Raw genomic sequence first — 18,755 nt, 5'->3', positions numbered from 1 at the left:
ACTCAGTGTGGATTTATTTAGATTGATGTGCAAAACATGGAGACTGTATAAGGATTTGGTGTATCAGGTAGTTATGATGGGGTTGACTTACTAAAACTGGAGAGTACAAAATCTGGTGCAGCTGTGCTTGGTAGCCAATCAGCTTCTAACTTCAGCTTGCGCAATTAAGCTATGACAAAAAAACCTGGAAGCTGATTGGTCTCTATGCTAGATTTTGCACTCTCCAGTTTTAGTAAATCAACCCCAATATGTCAGACATTTGTTTTTATGCATTCTTTTTAATATCATCATGGATACAATAATAAACATTGTATTTTAATGCTTAATTTGTTGTATGCAAGCGGTGCCTTTCTTTAAATATTGCTTTGCACCACTTAGTAATAAAGAAACACACATGTACTACTAGATATAGAGACTGCATTGCAGTAATAGATACTGAGGCTTCTACTTCGACTTAAAATTGTATGTAAAGCCAAAATAAATGTTCCTTAGTTATGGATAGAATAAGGAAGGGGATTTCCCTTTATTTCCTGTCCTAGAAATGCAACATGAAAGTGGTAGAAATTCTCTCCAAAGTGAATCGCCATCTTAGATTGATATCAGAGGAGCATGCAACCCCTTCTGAGTATTTCCCCTCACCTCTTGCTTTGTTGGCAACTCAAAATGCTTGGATCTCCTCTCCGTTTTTGTCTCAATGACAATGGTCATCAGAACAAATAGATGGGTGAATATTCCCAGAGGGGACACAGCAAAAATAACCTCACAAAGGGTCTAACCCTTCCCCACTTGATTCAAAACTGAAAAAATGGCTTTTACACTTTAACGGGGCAAAACTGTTTAGCTTATTAAATATATGGTGGCTAAAAACAATCCCATGTGTCACCTCCCCTTATGTTTAACATACTGACCTGTAGATGGGAAAGTCTTAATGTAACGGGGGATCTCAGACTTTTGCTATCAGGGTTTGTGATGGCTCCAGTCACCACCTTTGAGTTGATCACCGCCTTATTATTCTGTCCAGGATAATTTCCATTAAAGTAATTAAACTCTTTGTAGGTAATCAAAATAGCACCATCTAAAGAAGAAAGAAACAAAGATTGTGAGATAGAAAACCAATATAATTCAGAAGCACAACAGTCTTCCTCGTAGCTCTAGTACAGGACATTTAAATGCGGTCCTTCCCATAAACATCTAATTTGACTAAAAGCTTCTAATCTGTATTCCGTATTTCTGATATGAAAGTACTGACAAATTTATTATTACTGGAGAAACTATCTCCACTACTAAGGGCCTATTCATACTAACGTTGTAAAATCTAAATTTTACATTTATGCAAATTACTGCAATGCAAGTTAAGTTAGTAAGAACTACGATGTGGTGTGTTGTGGGATGGCCCAGTGCACTACTACAGTAGAAGGAAACACACCCACGCTGCTAGTCACCAAAACATGCATACCGCCCATTGTGGTGCACAAATTTAAAAAAGGGTCAAGTCAGTCTTTTTCTGCATTTAGGTGCTCAATATAAATGGGCTGCTTGAACACTGAACACCTTAAGGCTTGATAACATGTTGAATCACCATATGGAATGGGCCCTTAGACTGAAAAATAAGTCTAAAACAATAGAGATTACCCCAGAAATTCCAAAATTGCTGATACCTCCCCTTGTTCTTTATTTTGTGTGATATTTGTCTTGCGTTTTCTCAGACTAAGAACCTTATGTAGAAAAAAGAGGTATGACCATATTGGTGCATGTTACTTTCAATTAAAAAAATACATACTGCATTAACAGTATATAAAGCACAGCTATAAATAAGAATGGAGGAAAAAAGGGCCAGTAGGAGAGCTTGGTCACGTGACCTGTCAAAGTCATGTGACCAGCCTCTTTTCTAGTCACAGGGTTATTTCTCCAGCAGCCTGCATTTGATAAATGGGTCACAAAATGCAGGCCCTGGTGAGAAGTAATGTTGCAATGACCAGCAGATAGTAGCATCTGCTTACTGCTATGAACTGGAGCCTAAGGCAGTCCATATATAACACATTATACACTTTTGTTCATTCAACCAGTGGGTTGTGCCGATTTACCCATCCGCACATTTGACGTGGATGAAGGAATATATATATATATATATATATATATATATATATATATACACACACACACATACACAGTATATCGTCCAGGAAAAACCCAACAGGATGGTTGGAGAGAAGTATATCGATATATATCGACTTTTGTATGACCAGGGTACCCGTACATGGATCAAATTTAGGTTAGTTACTGCTGCAACAGCAAAAGTTTAAACAATGTATGGCAACTTAAGTCACCCAAAATTTTTATTTCATTTCAGACATGTGGTTTGGACCACACACCAGTCCTGCCAGTACTCTAGCGTGTTTGGAGTCTTTGTTGGTTTATATCATATTATCAGCTACTGAACCATTCTAATTTTATATTACCTCTTTCTCCGGACACCAGACTGCAGGGCACTTCTATACTGTTATTAACTGAGACCAAGATGAAGGATTGGACACCGGAACTGCAGATACCATGGGAAGGCTTCAAGGTAATGTCTGGCAATAGATAAAATGTGCTCAGCTAGATTACCTTTCTCACTTTACTGTACTTAAAGGGTAATGCCACTTTCGTGGGGAAAATAAAATTGCAAATAAAGAAAAAATAATATAGCATGTACAATTGCGATATAAGTCATATTGTGTTCTTTACGCTGCCCCCGCTTGTTTTTATAGTGATCACTTTTATTTGTATGTTTTTTTTAGAAATAAAAATCCCTGTTTTATCTGCACTATGCGGAAGTTTTTATTTCTTTTTGCATTTCTTTTTGCATAATATCCCGATGAGAGAGATCGCTTTCCACTGGCCATTCTTACCAGGAGGTTCGGGAAAAGCCTGTCGTGACGATCCTTCCAGATGTTGGTTGGATGCCCATTGGTTTATGCACATCGAGTCGGCTTCAGTCTTCTGAATATCCCTTCTCTTTATTTGTAATTGAACGTTATTAAAAATTACCTTTCCTTTTCAATCTGCAGCCATTGTAAATTTCTATAAATGCAATGTGGCGTCATGCGGTTGCCACGGAAATTATGGCAGGGGCAATGCCTTCCAGAACGCAGGGGAGACCACGAGGAGACCGCCATGCTGGCGGCCAGGACATACACAGGGGGGGGAGGAGGTTTCTGGGGGAGCAAGCACGCGTCCTTATTAAAAGTGAGTATAAAACGATACAAGCTCCTGTGGATCCTATAGTGATCCCAGGAGAGCTGCTGATACACAGATATATTGGACAAATCTCATCATTAAGTAAGTGTCTGGGGTGAGGTGTGCCAAACTTCAAAATCTTCAATATTTTGAATGATTAACACGGAAATTCTTTTCTGACTTAATCTTAATACAGATACGGATGTTTGGAATCTACTTGAACCCTGTCATCCGCATTATAGATTTGTTTTACAACCTTCACTGCGTGTCATGACTGACTTTCATATACCCTAAGGCCCCTTTCACACTGGGGCGGTGGGGGTGTCGGCGGTAAAACAGAGCTATTTTTAGCGCTGTTTTACCGTCGTTTTTGCGGCTGTATTCGGCCGCTAGCAGTGCGGTTTTAACCCCCGCTGGCGGCCGAAAAAGGGTTAAATCCACTCGTACAGCGCGGCTATAGCCGCGGTATAGCCGCGCTGTCCCATTGATTTCAATGGGCAGGAGCGGTTTAGGAGCGGTGAATACACCGCTCCTTCACCGCTCCAAAGAAGCGGTTGGCAGGACTTTTTTTACCATCCTGCCAGCGCACCGCTTCAGTGTGAAAGCCCTCGGGCTTTCACACTGAACAAACAGCGGAGGCTGTTTAGGGGCGGTTTGCAGGTGGTATTTTTAGCGCAATACCGCCTGCAAACCGCCCCAGTGTGAAAGGGGCCTTAGGTAATTACTGGGGATTTTTTATTGTAATATAAGTAATTGGAGGTCTTTTGCACTGATTTATTATTACCTATTTGTGCAATTCATTACACTAATCTTTCATATTCAATCCATCACAGTCCAATGATCATATTGTTTGAGCATTCCCTTTTTAATATTAAGATCTTTCACATTATTTTTATTTTATTTATTCATTTTTTCAATTAATTTATAATTAAGCACATCACATATTATCAATCAATTAATTTCAACTTTTTATACACCCATACTAATTTTTCACTACAATCACTTATTTAATTCCAATCAACTCACACCAATTCAATCTTTACTTTTTCACTGATATATATACACACACACAATGATCTCTGCTGTTAGAGTAATACAAACATATAATAACTTATTAACACATCAAACCGCAGGGGTTAACAATAAATAAAATCATCTATAGTTAACAAATAAAAAATTATTGATTCAATCATTTGGTTAGTGGTTTCCCATTTTGGCAACCTTTCAACAGTTAAAAACTCTCTTCTTAAAAAATCTTTTTGAGTTTATTTGTAAAAACACTAAGGCTGCCATAATATATCACAGGTGCTTGCTTGCTCTTCTCCTTGTCCCCTTGGAAGTCCAAAAAAGTGGTCTCTTGTAAGTTCTTTGGAGGTGGGGTCTGTCCCAAGGAGAGCAGAGCTGACACATGAATGGTCTCTGGCTACAGGACATGTCTTTTCTTTCTCCACCACCATAATTGGTAAATATACACTATTGTGTGTGGCTAGAGGTATGTTTAAATACAATGTTCAATAAATTGTAGCGTTAAAGAACACATGTGTCATAAGAACAGAATGTCTCTGTAATCGTAAACTAGTGTCCCAATAGTGACGTATAGTCAAAGAAAAAACGTGGTAATCCGCAGTGGATAAATATGAACGGTATAACAGTCCATTCTGCTTCCCAAATCTCAATTCAGATGTCATCAAACTCATGAAAGGATGGGGTACGCTTACCGGAACTGTTGGATTCTACTGCCGTAAGCATAGAATCAATCGAGCTGTGTGCCACCCTGGGCAGGTGAGTGTAGTGGTTGAAGGCAGATGGAGCCTCTATGAGGCCTGGATGTCACCTCTGGATACACGGGAGATGGGTCAAAACCTGGTTCCAAGGTTGAAGATGTTCTCTCAATTCCCGAAGATATATGGAAAAGAAGAGGGATGCCTCCACATGGTGTAAATCAGGGTAATTTATTTACTAAAAAACCGCTACACATAAAAGTGATCACAAGTATAAAAAGGCAGTGTACAAGGTATAAAAACGGCCCTACGCGTTTCGATCAACAGACCTTCAACAGGGCATAGAAGACCCTCATAACACTGCCCTGATTTATAAAATACTATAAAATTACTAAGTATTTTTTTTCATTCCATTTTTTACCCCATTGTACAGTATCTAGACCTATAATGGGTCTATTTATGTTCCTTTTTACATTTTTCACATAATATTTTTTCACCTTTATTCCATCCATTACCCACACATCATCAGTTCTAGGTTTGTAATATATCCCATTTTTAGAATTAAATATGGGGGCCGATGTGGTACAGTACTTTTACATTCTGGCTTTGTCCAACCCCCTTTTTTATTTATTTTTTATTTTTATTTATTTTTTATTTTTTATTTATATTTTTTCATTTTTATTTTTTCATTTTTATTTTTTATTTATTTTTTATTCTTCATTTTTATTTCATTTAATCTATTGGGTTTCCGATACTAATCATGTGCTCTACTCAGGGTGATCACACTACGTTCTCTCAGTAAGATGTATGTGTTGACCTTACACACTGTCATGTTCCCTTTGTTTAACTGACGTCGGCTGACACATGGAAGATCAGCCGTGCGCCAGTGTTCCTAGCACGCAGACACACTTCCTTAGTTGAACTGACGTCAGCGGTCATGTTGGAGACCAGCTGAGCGCCAAGTGCTTGTAGCGCGAGGATTCCCCGCGCCCCAATAGGGCGCACGCCGTTACCTGGCAACACTCTCCTCATGTGAGTGACGTCAGTCATCACATGAGAGAGCAGTCGATTGCCATGTGATGGCTCCACAAACACGTGTCGGGTGTTTCACAGGCTTTCCCGACACAGCGTGTGGGGTTGCTAAGCAACCCCCACGCCGGACACACATATTTCCGGAAGTTAGCGTCACGTGCTCAGGTTTGCCGGCTTCCCCGGCTCCCAGCACGAGACGCACACTTAGGATTGCAGTAAGGTCATGAAATTTTGTGATACTATTGGTGGACAGATCCTTAAGTTTGTAACCATACTTAATTATGTGTGCATTGATTGGACTCCAGGAGAGGGCTGACCACATCCCATTATGGGACCCTCCCCCCGTCCAATAAGATTCATTATTGTTAATGTTCCTACAGCTGATTGGTCCTGTAATTACTTAGTAATTTTATAGTATTTTATAAATCAGGGCAGTGTTATGAGGGTCTTCTATGCCCCTGTTGAAATGCGTAGGGCGGTTTTTATACCCTGTACACTGCCTTTTTATACTTGTGATCACTTTTATGTATAGCGGTTTTTTAGTAAATAAATTACCCTGATTTACACCATGTGGAGGCATCCCTCTTCTTTTCCATATATCTTCGGGAATTGAGAAAACATCTTCAACCTTGGAACCAGGTTTTGACCCATCTCCCGTGTATCCAGAGGTGACATCCAGGCCTCATAGAGGCTCCATCTGTCTTCAAACACTACACTCACCTACCCAGGGTGGCACACATCTCGATTGATTCTATGCTTACGGCAGTAGAATCCAACAGTTCCGGTAAGCGTACCCCATCCTTTCATGAGTTTGATGACATCTGAATTGAGATTTGGGAAGCAGAAGGGACTGTTATACCGTTCATATTTATCCACTGTGGATTACCACATTTTTTCTTTGACTATACGTCACTATTGGGACACTAGTTTACGATTACAGAGACATTCTGTTCTTATGACACATGTGTTCTTTAGCGCTACAATTTATTGAACATTGGTACACATTTTTAGTCACATGGTTTGTAGCAGCTTTTGTTTTTTCTTTCTAGGTAGCACATTAATCATTTTCCTTTCCATTGTACATGTTTAAATACAAAATGATGACTGAAACATGAAAAAATATTTTTCTTTCCCTGCATAGAATAAAAAATCCCCCTTGAAGAAGACCATAATTAGAGGGGTATCATGTTGAAGACCACGTAGCAGTAAAATGCTAATAACGGGTTTCATTCATTGGGGGTTTTACAAAAGGTAAATCCACTTTGCACTACAAGTGCAAACTACAAGTGCAATATGCACTTGAAACGGCACTGAAAGTGCACTTGGAAGTGCAGTCGCTGTAAATCTGAGGGGAAGCTCTGCTGATTTTATCATTCAATCATGTGCAAGCAAAAAAGATGTTTTTTATTTTCCTTACATGTCCCCCTCGGATCTACAGCGACTGCACTTCCAAGTGCACTTTCAGTGCAATTTCAAGTGCACTTTGCACTTGTAGTGCAAAGTGAATTTGCCATTAGTAAATAACCCCAATGTGTAGTTTCATTATGATTGATGGGTATGCTATTTTCATGTAAATGCCAGAGCTCATTTTTTTACAACTTTCATGAAATTGTTAATTGCTTTTTGATAAAATAAAAGAATTTTAATCATCAATTTTGAATATTTTTCTTGGCTGCTAAATAAACCCTGTGAGGGAATTTTCCATTTTGTAAATGCAATGTAGTATGGCTCCATTGAGTTGTTCTGTACACAGAATGTGTACTGACCACTCCCCAGAAACATAATTTCCTGCTTGTGCGATTGGCTCACCAATTTTTCCAGAAGTCTGCCTAAGATACAAGGTCAGATTTCAGGCATCCCCTGCAACAAAAATGTAATTTTTGGTGAGATATTTCCCATAGGAACACGTCTAAAGGGATGCAGGCCCAACAGCTTTCCTCATTAGTGCCCTGCAGCTGCCACAGCTGACTGATAATTAGGAGACCACTCCCATTAGACCCACTTAGCACAGAGGCCCAGAGAAACACACATGGATTTCTTCAGAATAACAAAAGGTAGGAATCTGTAACAAAGGCTGTTATAATCCTTGCAATGTACATAGATCACCCAGAGGGGAATGTTACGCTTTAACAACCTCAATACCAGGCCAATTCTGACATTCCTCATATACTTGTAAAAATCTACTTTTTTTTACTAGTAAATTACTTAGAAGCCCCAACCATTATATATATTTTTTAAGCAGAGACCCTAGAGAATAAAATGGCAGTCATTAAAATATTTTATGTCACACATATTCGACAATAAAAAAACGCAGAGGTGGGAAGTGCGCATGCACGAGAGTTCCGAGATGGCCGCTTGAGCCAGGAGCTCCGCACCTCACCATCTCAGGCGCGCCCAGCGAACCTTTCTGACCACGCACGACTGCCACAGACACGGCTCAGGAACCTCCCAAGCACCGGAGCACATCCCCATATGCTTGGATCCGGGGACAGGAGAAGCCTGATCCCCGAATTCGCTGCCTACACCCGCGCCGGTTGTACCAAGATGGCCGCCGCGGCCGCTGTTGCAGCACGGCTCCATGCTTCCCTCAATGAAGTGACCCCGGAACACAGGCCAGTGCTGACCCCTGCCCTTCTCCACATCACCCCTGGCCCTCACAATGCAGGATTGCAGGCTCAGACTCCCTCTCCGGCCTCCACAGAGTCCCTTCTCAGCCGCACATTTGGAGAGCAGGCCTTCTCCCCGGCAGGCCCGATGGCATCTATTTATGCTGCTCCTATCCCCCTCAGCCCATCGACCCAGAGCACCCAGCTTATGATGGAAGACCTTTTCTCTAATTTCTCTAATCTCCTTGAAAGGGGTCTAGAGGCCACGGCAGCTAAAATCACAGGAGACATCAAAGCGGACCTGCAGAATATAGGCTCCAGAATGGACGCCATTGAAGGAAAGCTTGCACAGACTGCTGCAGTCTCCCACCAGAACTCTGACCTGATTCAATCCCTCCAAGGCCAATTAGATACAGCAAACTCCCGCATAGATGATTTGGAGAACAGATCTCGGAGGCTGAACTTTAGGATCAGAGGCCCACCAGAATCAGTTACAGATGTCGCAGTGGCCACGCAGGACCTTATGAAAGAACTGATCCCAAACTTTCCAACAGCACGTCTGGAACTGGACCGGGTTCACAGGGCCCCCCAGGAAAGATGGTTCCCCTAGGGACATTATTTCCAAACCACATTATTTTGAAGTAAAAGAAGCTGTCATGAAACAGGCCTGGACCCTCTCCCAAGTTTTTTGCCAAGGCCACATAGTGCAAATCTACACGGATATCTCCCCCTCCACCATACAGCGCAGAAGAGCTCTGAAACCTCTACTATCTGCTATGGCTCAGAAGGACATCAAGTACAAATGGGCCTTTCCGTTTGCGGTCAAGTTCTCTCACAAAGGACAGAACCATTCCTTCTCCAGCTTTATAACAGGAGAGAGGCTACTACTCAACCTAAAGATAATTTTGCAGGAGATGGAAACGGAAGCACCCCCCCCCTCCTCTGGCTCCAATAAGTGCCCCCATCCGGTCGGATCCCCAAATCCTCTATGGACCAAGAACAAATCCAGAAGATCTTCCCACTATGGTCCACCATGACCACATTACCACAACATCCTTTGTGTCTCCTGATGTCGATCTCTATTGCTATTGACTATCTTCCTGATAGAAGAAATTGACTCTCTCCCTCTCCTTGGGAACAATTTTACTCACTGATGTCCCTCCACTGTTAAGGGACAATAGTAAAATTGAAATTCTCCTAGCTTGATCATTTTTTTTTTCCTTTCTTTTTCAATTTTTTTGTTCTATTGTTCATACTCAGGTCCCCGTTGCTACGCCTCCACTCTCTGCTCTGTAGAGAACTGGAGAGCGGCGCACTCAAGATGGGGTATATCTAGGGTTTGGAAACCTCATATTTTTGTTTCAATTATTATAACCTGTTCTTGCTTCTTTGGTTTTAGCATCATATTTAACATTCAGCACAGGTTGTAGGGCGCCCTGATTTAGGGCGGATTGCATGTGCCTCCTCCTATCCCTTAGTCACTCGCGGGTTTCTGGGGGATAGGAAGTCCAACTGCGGTTGGACTTTTGACAACGATTTCTCTCACGTGTTACAGTGAGATGATGGGGGAGGTCCTCTTTCCTCCCTGGGCTCTATGTGGCTCTAGGGGGAGAGAACTTTTCCATTTCTTCCTTCTCTTCTCTTTCCTTTTCTCGTCTTTATTCACTCCTCCCTTCCTTACCCAACTCACGAAACATCACTTAAAGGTTTTTTTCATTTCAGCCCAGTTCAGAGGTTTATCCCCCCGATCGGAGGCTCCTATCGTGGTCAAGGTACCGCATCCCCTTTCAGCGCGGCTCCCGAAGGTCTTAGCACTGGTAAGTGACGGAGGGCTCTGTAGCACTCACTCTCTCTGGTCTCATGGCTGATCCCACACCCAGCACTGTAAGGGTTGCCACCCACAATGTTCAGGGCCTAAATTCACCCGTTAAAAGACGTAAAATTTTTAATTTCTTTAAATCTTCCAATCTGGATATTATTTTACTGCAGGAAACTCATTTCCCGGCCAAATACTGTCCCAAGTTCCTCCACTCCCACTACCCAAATTTTTATCTGGCCAGTGCCAAAAATAAGTCCAAAGGGGTGGCCATAGCGTTTGCCAAAACTTGCAACTTTAGCTGACTTGCAGAAATTAAAGACCCACACGGCAGGTTTCTCTTAGTTAAGGGTAAAATAGACAGACAGATCTACTCCCTAGTCTCCTACTATACCCCTAATAAGGGCCAAGCTTCTTTTTTTCAGAACCTTCTGAGTGCTCTCTCACCGGCACTAGAAGGTACAGTTATTTTTGGTGGTGATTCAAACACCGCCTTTGATCAAGGGCTGGATAAATCCAGGCCCCCCGCAGATCGGCTTACCCGCCCTACCAAACAAAGCCTTAAAATAGCTAGACTCATTCAAGCCTATGGGTTAGCAGATGTCTGGAGGGAATTGAACCCTACTAAAAAGGGACTATACCCACTTCTCCCACCCACACAACTCCTATGCTAGGATTGATCACCTCCTCGTCAAAACATAGTCCGTCCCTTTGATCATTCCTTGGTTGTCATGGAAATACACGCACACCACCGCAGGTCGGGCAGGGGACAATGGAGACTTAACAAATCCATTCTCACAGATCCAATCCATGTCACAATGCTGAACAAATCTTTAAAAGAATATTTCCTCCTAAACAAAACCGAGGGCATATTGCCCGCAACATTATGGGCTGCCCACAAAGCCTTTATTAGAGGGGAGCTAATCAGACTAGATTCCCAACTTAAGAGGGAAAGAGAGGCTGACATAAAGATCCTAGAGGCTGAATTCTCCAAACTTCAGACACTTCACAAATCCAACCCCTCCCCCTTCTCGATATCCCAGCTAGATAAGGCCAGGTTGGAGCTCAGCCTAGCACTGACAACTAAGGCCGAAAAACAAATTTGCTGGAACAAACACAAATTCTATACCCAAGGGGATAGGGTGGGTTCCATGCTGGCCGCCAAATTACCGCCCCAAATTAAATCACATACTATGCCAAAAATAAAGATCCCAGGCCAGGGCTCCACGGCTGATCCCTCCAAAATCTTAGAGGCCTTCCAGGTTTTTTATAGCAACCTTTAATCGTCAAAATCTCCTCCGCAGGATACCACACTGGATTCCTTCCTGGGCGGTCTCTCTCTTCCATCACTTTCAGCGGAACATAGAGACAGCCTTGAAGCCCCTTTCATGGAGGGAGAGGTACTTGGAGTAATAAAATCACTAAAAAATGGCTCAGCTCCTGGCATGGACGGTCTGTCCAACACCTATTACTAGACCTTCTCCAACACCTTAGCCATACATCTAACACACTTCTTCAACTCTAAAACACAGGGGAACCCACTTGATCCACAACTTAATACTGCATACATTGCAGCGATCCCTAAACCGGACAAGAATCCGGAAGATGTTGGAAATTATCACTCTATATCACTTATTAACTGTCATGTCAAAATTTTGACTAAGATCCTTGCTAATCGCATGGCTTCCTTCATCAATATTTATATAGATAAGGATCAAGTGGGTTTTATTCCAGGTAGACAAGGCCCAGACCAAATCAGGCGGGTCATAGACTTGGTCTCCATCCTTCAAACTAATTGGGCGGGAGGTCCTAAACAATCTGGAATGCTCCTGTCATTGGACCTACAAAAGGCCTTCGACTGTCTCCTGGCCATATATCTTCGCTATGTTGGAGAGATGGGGCTTTGGACAAAGATTTCTCGGACTGATACAGGCGCTTTACTCCAACCCCAGTGCCAGTATTCGCCTGCAAGGATATTACTCAAAACCCATCACAATTAAAAAAGGGACTAGACAAGGATGCCCACTCTCGTTGATCATATTTGCAATGGCCATTGAAATGCTTGCTATTGCAATTCGTCATAACCCAAACATCCAGGGAGTTACTTGCAGCTCCCAAACTCACAAATGCGGGCTATACGCGGATGACGTCCTGCTCTCTCTCACCTCCCCCGTAACCTCTCTTCCCAATTTATGCAAAACCTTAGATGCCTTTGCCAAACTGTCCGGTTTAGAAGTTAATTACTCAAAGTCACAAGCTCTCAACATCTCACTAACACCCGAGACTGTTAATCTCTTACGACAAAACTTTCCCTTCAAATGGAGCGATTCCTCCATCAAATACTTAGGTATTAACTTAAGAGCTAAAACCGAAACTCTATATGGCCATAACTATCCTCCCATGTATCGTAAGCTGGAAACAGACCTAAACACCTGGTCCCGTAATAATATTTCTTGGTTGGGGAGGGTAAATTCAGTTAAAATTACATTACTTCCCAGATTGCTATATCTGTTTTGCGCCTTACCCATCCCTCTCCGGAAGGACCATATTAGATCTTTCCAAAGCAAACTTCTAAAGTTCATCTGGGGTAAGGCGGGATACAGAATTCCCCAAAGAACTCTTTACCTACATAGGAAAAAGGGAGGGCTGGGTCTACCCCACCTTTACAAATACTACCAAGCTGCCAGAATGGCCCAAATGTCAACAGTTTATTTTAGTTCCGAAAAACCTGATTGGGTTGCAATAGAAAAACAGGCAGTTCCTAACTTCACGCTAGACATCCTCCTCTGGATACCCCCAAGAAACAGACCCTCTATACTGGCCCTGACCCTTTCCCACTCCTTCGCTCTATGGGACTCCTTACGCTCTTCAAAAGCATTAGTTTCGGCATACAAACCCCTCACTCATATTTATAATAACCCAGACTTCCCTCCGGGAAAAAATATGTTATGGCCTTCAAGTGGTGGGTAGATAAAGGCCTGTACAGGATCGGACAATTTTTCACAGCCACAGGCCCCTTCACTCTAAAGCACTGCACCAAAAACGCTAGACATGCCCTTATCCGAAACCTTTCGGTTCAGCCAAATCTCCCATTTCTTGCAATCGCTATGTAAAAACAAAGATTTCCCCCCAAAATTTTCTGACTAGGAAATGTGGTGTGGTCAGGCCAGAGACCAGAGGGGTGGGATCTTGGTGATCTATTCGTCACTTACATCGCCAGGCTCAAAAACGACTTTTATGGAGGCTTGGGAGTCCGAGCTCCGCTTTAATTGGAATTTGGAAGATTGGCAGAGATCCTGTTTCAGATCCTTCCAGGGTGTCCTCAATACCACTTTAGTGGAGGCCAGCCTGAAAGTGATCTCCAGATGGTACTATACACCGAGACTGGCCTCAATCTATCCAACGGCTGAACCTCTCTGTTTCAGAGGTTGTCAACTCAAGGGCACAATGTCTGAGTATCTCTCCCAGCAGCCAAAAGAAAAATATCCTGAATAATGTCCCAGGAAAAACTCACTAGTATAGTCCAGGACACTGTGAAGAAATTTGAGGGTATCTGGAATCCATGGGCTCGATTGGTAGGAGTAGCCTTAGGTCCTCCTAATAGACCCACATAAAGCATACCCTTAACGCACGAGTGATGTTCCACCCCCACCCCCTCCCCTCCCTCCTTTTCTTTCTTTCTTCCTTCCTACCATTCTCTCTTCTTCAGGTCTCCTGTAGACCTTGGTATTATTTCAGTTACATGGTTACTTTGTTTGCTCAGTTTTGTTAATTTAATTTTCAGTGTCAACCACAGTAGTTGAGCAAGGAATTGCTCAATTCCCTTTCCCCCTGTAGCTCTACTTTACCACTCGGCTCTCAGAGATGTAATCTTAGTGGGGTATGAGATTTCATAGGGAGAGCTCGGACCTTCGAGTTCCTTTGGGGGTTCCTCGCCCGGGCACAGTGTGCTCCCATGTGGGGTGCCGGGTAGAGGAATGTCACATGAGTGGCAGAATATAGCTTTCTCTGACACCCTTTTTTGTGCTAGACTATTTACTGAGCCCTGGAAACCTTGACCACAGGTAGTCCATGCTGAAGGCAACTGTTTCAGTATTTACTGTTTAGACAATGCTCTGTTCCTTAATGCCTGTACTTGACAAAGTATAATTCTGTTTTGTATAACTGCTTTTTCTCAAAATAAAAATCTCTTGAAATAAAAAAAACGCAGAGGTGATCAAATACCACCAAAAGAAAACTCTATTTGTGGGAAAAAAAGGACATCAATTTTGTTTGGGTACAGCGTCACACGACCGTGCAATTGTCAGTTAAAGCGGCGCAGTGTCGTATCACAAATAATGCTCTGGTCATTAAGGGGGAAATCCTTCCGGGGCTGAAGTGGTTAATGAATTAAAACAAAACAAAACAGTAAAGTTAGCCCAATTGTTTTGGATAATGTGAAAGATGATGTTATGCTGAATAAATAGATACCTAACATGTCAAGCTTTAACATGGCGCGCTCATGGAATGGCGACAAACTATGATAAGGGGAGGAGGTCTGGTGCTAGAATTATTGCTCTCACTCCGACAATCACGGTGATACCTCACATGTGTGTTGCGATCACTGTTTATGCATTCGCCGCTGTGTGAGAGCACGGGGTGGCAGGGCACTTTAAAATTATTTATTTTTTTTAATTATTTATTTTGTTTTATCTTATTTATTTTTGCAGTGATTTTAAAAAATATATATTTTTGATCACTTTTATTGCTGTCAAAAGGAATGTAAACATTCCTTTGACGGCAATAGCAATGACAGCTACTCTTTATGGAGAGATGGGGGGTCCATTAGACCCGCCATTTCTCCTTTGAGCTCCAATGGAGCTGATCATGACACAGACTGGTCTAAACAGCTACTGCCCTAGCCCCAGAGCAACGAAGAGCCGGAACCAGAAGGGACAACATCGTCAATGCTTGCCGGTCCTGATGTCACACAATGGGAGGAACAGCTTCAGTTCCTCTCACTGTGTGGCCAGAGAGGGATGCCACCGGTTGGATCCCACCTGGGCTTCCCGATCGCTTGGAAGAGCCCGGTGATGGCAGCGGAAGGGGGTGTGACCCCCTTCCGCTCTTTGTAAAAGTATTCCAGCGGCTGCTTAGCCACTCGGGAATACTTTTACTTAAAAAGAGAATCGCCTGCTGAAAAAAATGACACCAGTATCGTGTCTGTAACCTCAGCCATGATCCCGTTATAGCCACCTCCCTACCAGGAAGTATATATACAGTGGCCGGTAGAGAGGTGGTTAAAATTTATCTGCGCTTTGCCCATTTAGAGAAAACCAACAGGTTCACGTTAAAGTGTACGTCTAACTTTAAGTGAGGAATGATTGGAACCCCTGTTGAGAGTTTACTGCTATCCAGAGCTCCAGTAAAGAGATTTTGACAATGGTTTTACCAGACTGAAAGTAAAGGGAACTCTCTAACAGCAATACAGAGAGAATTAAAATGTATTTCTATAGTAGGGTAGGGGAAGGCTACAACCCCTGTCTATACAGTGGGGCAAAAAAGTATTTAGTCAGCCACCAATTGTGCAAGTTCTCCCACTTAAAAAGATGAGAGGCCTGTAATTGTCATCATAGGTATACCTCAACTATGAGAGACAAAATGTTGAAACAAATCCAGACAATCACATTGTCTGATTTTTGAAAGAATTTATTTGCAAATTATGGTGGAAAATAAGTATTTGGTCAATATCAAAAGTTCATCTCAATACTTTGTTATATATCTGTTGTTGGCAATGACAGAGGTCAAAAGTTTTCTGTAAGTCTTCACAAGGTTGTCACACACTGTTGCTGGTATTTTGGCCCATTCCTCCATGCATAGAAAAAGAAATCCCCCTATGTTTGGGACTTTAACAGGCCACCAACTCTTTGAGTAATAAAAAAATAAATTTTATTAATATGGTTAAAAAAGACGTGAAAGCGTCTTTAACATACAAACTAGAAAATCATTCCATAGTATATATACAATCAAAACTGAGAATATGTATAGGGTGACAAAAAATAGATGTACTCTCACAAGGGTAATGTACCCCGATACCCGACGCGTTTCTGGTATTCTGGTACCTTCATCAGGGGTTAGAGAGCTGTGGATATTCTGTGCATACATGAATTCCAAAAGGAAGGACTCTGTGTTCAGATAGGACCCATAGCCCCTGGGGTTAAATACCGTGATTTTCGTAAATGCCAGACCAGGGCTATGTAAAACTAGTGTATACGTAGAGTTGCCGGTATCAGGAGTTATAGTAGATGAGCCAACTAGGGAACAAAAACATTCAAAAGAACCAATTGCATGCCGGCTGTATGCCCGATGGATCAATGTCCAAGGCTGCTGGCAACACTGACAGGGGAAGGCACCCCTCACAGGACCCACATACCCTAAGGGTCTTACATAGGAGCCCACCATTATGGGATTGCTGTTTGGACATTGATCCTTCCAGCATACAGCCGGCATGCAATTGGTTCTTTTGCATGACAATTACAGGCCTCTCTCATCTTTTTAAGTGGGAGAACTTGCACAATTGGTGGCTGACTAAATACTTTTTTGCCCCACTGTATATGTTATATACACCTGGCAAATGCACTGTGTGCTTTAGCTAGTCCTGACCGCCACACTCTGTATATTACACACCTGATCCCTGTACATTACCCACCCCAAGTCCCAATACTATGTACAGTCAGGTCCATAAATATTGGGGCATCGACACAATTCTAATCTTTTTGACTCTATACACCACCACAATGGCTTTGAAATGAAATGACCAAGATGTGCTTAAACTGCAGACTTTCAGCTTTAATTTGAGGGTATTTACATCCAAATCAGGTGAACGGTGTAGGAATTACAACAGTTTATATGTGCCTCCCACTTTTTAAGGGACCAAAAGTAATGGGACAGATTAACAATCATCCATCAAACTTTCACTTTTTAATACTTGGTTGCAAATCCTTTGCAGTCAATTACAGCCTGAAGTCTGGAACGCATAGACAGACATCACCAGATGCTGGGTTTCATCCCTGGTGATGCTCTGCCAGGCCTCTACTGCAACTGTCTTTAGTTCCTGCTTGTTCTTGGGGCATTTTCCCTTCAGTTTTGTCTTCAGCAAGTGAAATGCATGCTCAATCGGATTCAGGTCAGGTGATTGACTTGGCCATTGCATAACATTCCACTTCTTTCCCTTAAAAAACTCTTTGGTTGCTTTCGCAGTATGCTTCGGGTCATTGTCCATCTGCACTGTGAAGCGCCGTCCAATGAGTTCTGAAGCATTTTGCTGAATATGAGCAGATAATATTGCCCGAAACACTTCAGAATTCATCCTGCTGGTTTTGTCAGCAGTCACATCATCAATAAATACAAAAGAACCAGTTCCATTGGCAGCCATACATTCCCACGCCATGACACTAGCACCACCATGCTTCACTGATGAGGTGGTATGCTTTGGATCATGAGCAGTTCCTTTCCTTCTCCATACTCTTCTCTTCCCCATCACTCTGGTACAAGTTGATCTTGGTCTCATCTGTCCATAGGATGTTGTTCCAGAACTGTGAAGGCTTTTTTAGATGTTGTTTGGCAAACTCTAATCTGGCTTTCCTGTTTTTGAGGCTCTGATAGTGACAGCTCTTTGGATCTCATATTGAGAGTTGACAGCAACAGATTCCAAATGCAAAAAGCACACTTGAAATGAACTCTGGACCTTTTATCTGCTCCTTGTAAATGGGATAATGAGGGAATAACTCACACCTGGCCAAGGAACAGCTGAGCAGCCAATTGTCCCATTACTTTTGGTCCCTTAAAAAGTGGGAGGCACATATACAAACTGTTGTAATTCCTACACCGTTCACCTGATTTGGATGTAAATACTCTCAAATTAAAGCTGAAAGTCTGCAGTTAAAGCACATCTTGTTCGTTTCATTTCAAATCCATTGTGGTGGTGTATAGAGCCAAAAAGATTACAATTGTGTCAATGTCCCAATATTTATGGCCCTGACTGTACGTTACTCAACCTGGAACCTTGCAGTATGTATGTTACCCAACCAAAACCTCTGCATTATGTACGTTAAATACTTCTGATTCCTGCACTATGTACGTAGGCTCAGGTTTTAAGCCCCTCCCAATGTTAGCTCAATTATGCCACACCCACCATTAACGGTGGTGCACTACTATTAGTCCCGACCTCCATTCTGCCACCCTCTTGGACCCCATTATCAGGAATTCTGATGTCACAAGTTCCACGGTATGCCAATGAACATTGTCACACAAGGAGTCCATAGCCTTGTGTCAGTTACACATTTTAGCTTACACAGGACTTATCTTGAACACAGCTGAACA

General features: G+C 42.4%; 1 protein-coding gene across 1 annotated transcript in view; it reads right to left on the bottom strand.

Annotated features, from left to right (window-relative positions):
* The window catches only part of LOC141133220 (adhesion G protein-coupled receptor E3-like), a 247,337-nt gene that overhangs the window by 62,741 nt on the left and 165,841 nt on the right, over positions 1–18,755 (bottom strand). The window contains exons 6-7 of the mRNA XM_073622459.1: positions 2,460–2,573; positions 909–1,075 (exon numbers count right to left, since the gene is read on the bottom strand). Of these exons, the coding sequence (XP_073478560.1) occupies positions 909–1,075; positions 2,460–2,573 (281 nt within the window). The remainder of the gene's footprint in view (positions 1–908; positions 1,076–2,459; positions 2,574–18,755) is intronic.

The sequence above is a fragment of the Aquarana catesbeiana genome, linkage group LG03 (genome assembly GCF_042186555.1).
Source record: "Aquarana catesbeiana isolate 2022-GZ linkage group LG03, ASM4218655v1, whole genome shotgun sequence".
Classification (NCBI taxonomy): Eukaryota; Metazoa; Chordata; class Amphibia; order Anura; family Ranidae; genus Aquarana; species Aquarana catesbeiana.
Note: the sequence above shows the minus strand (reverse complement) of the source record. Positions and strands in the feature narration are given on the sequence as shown.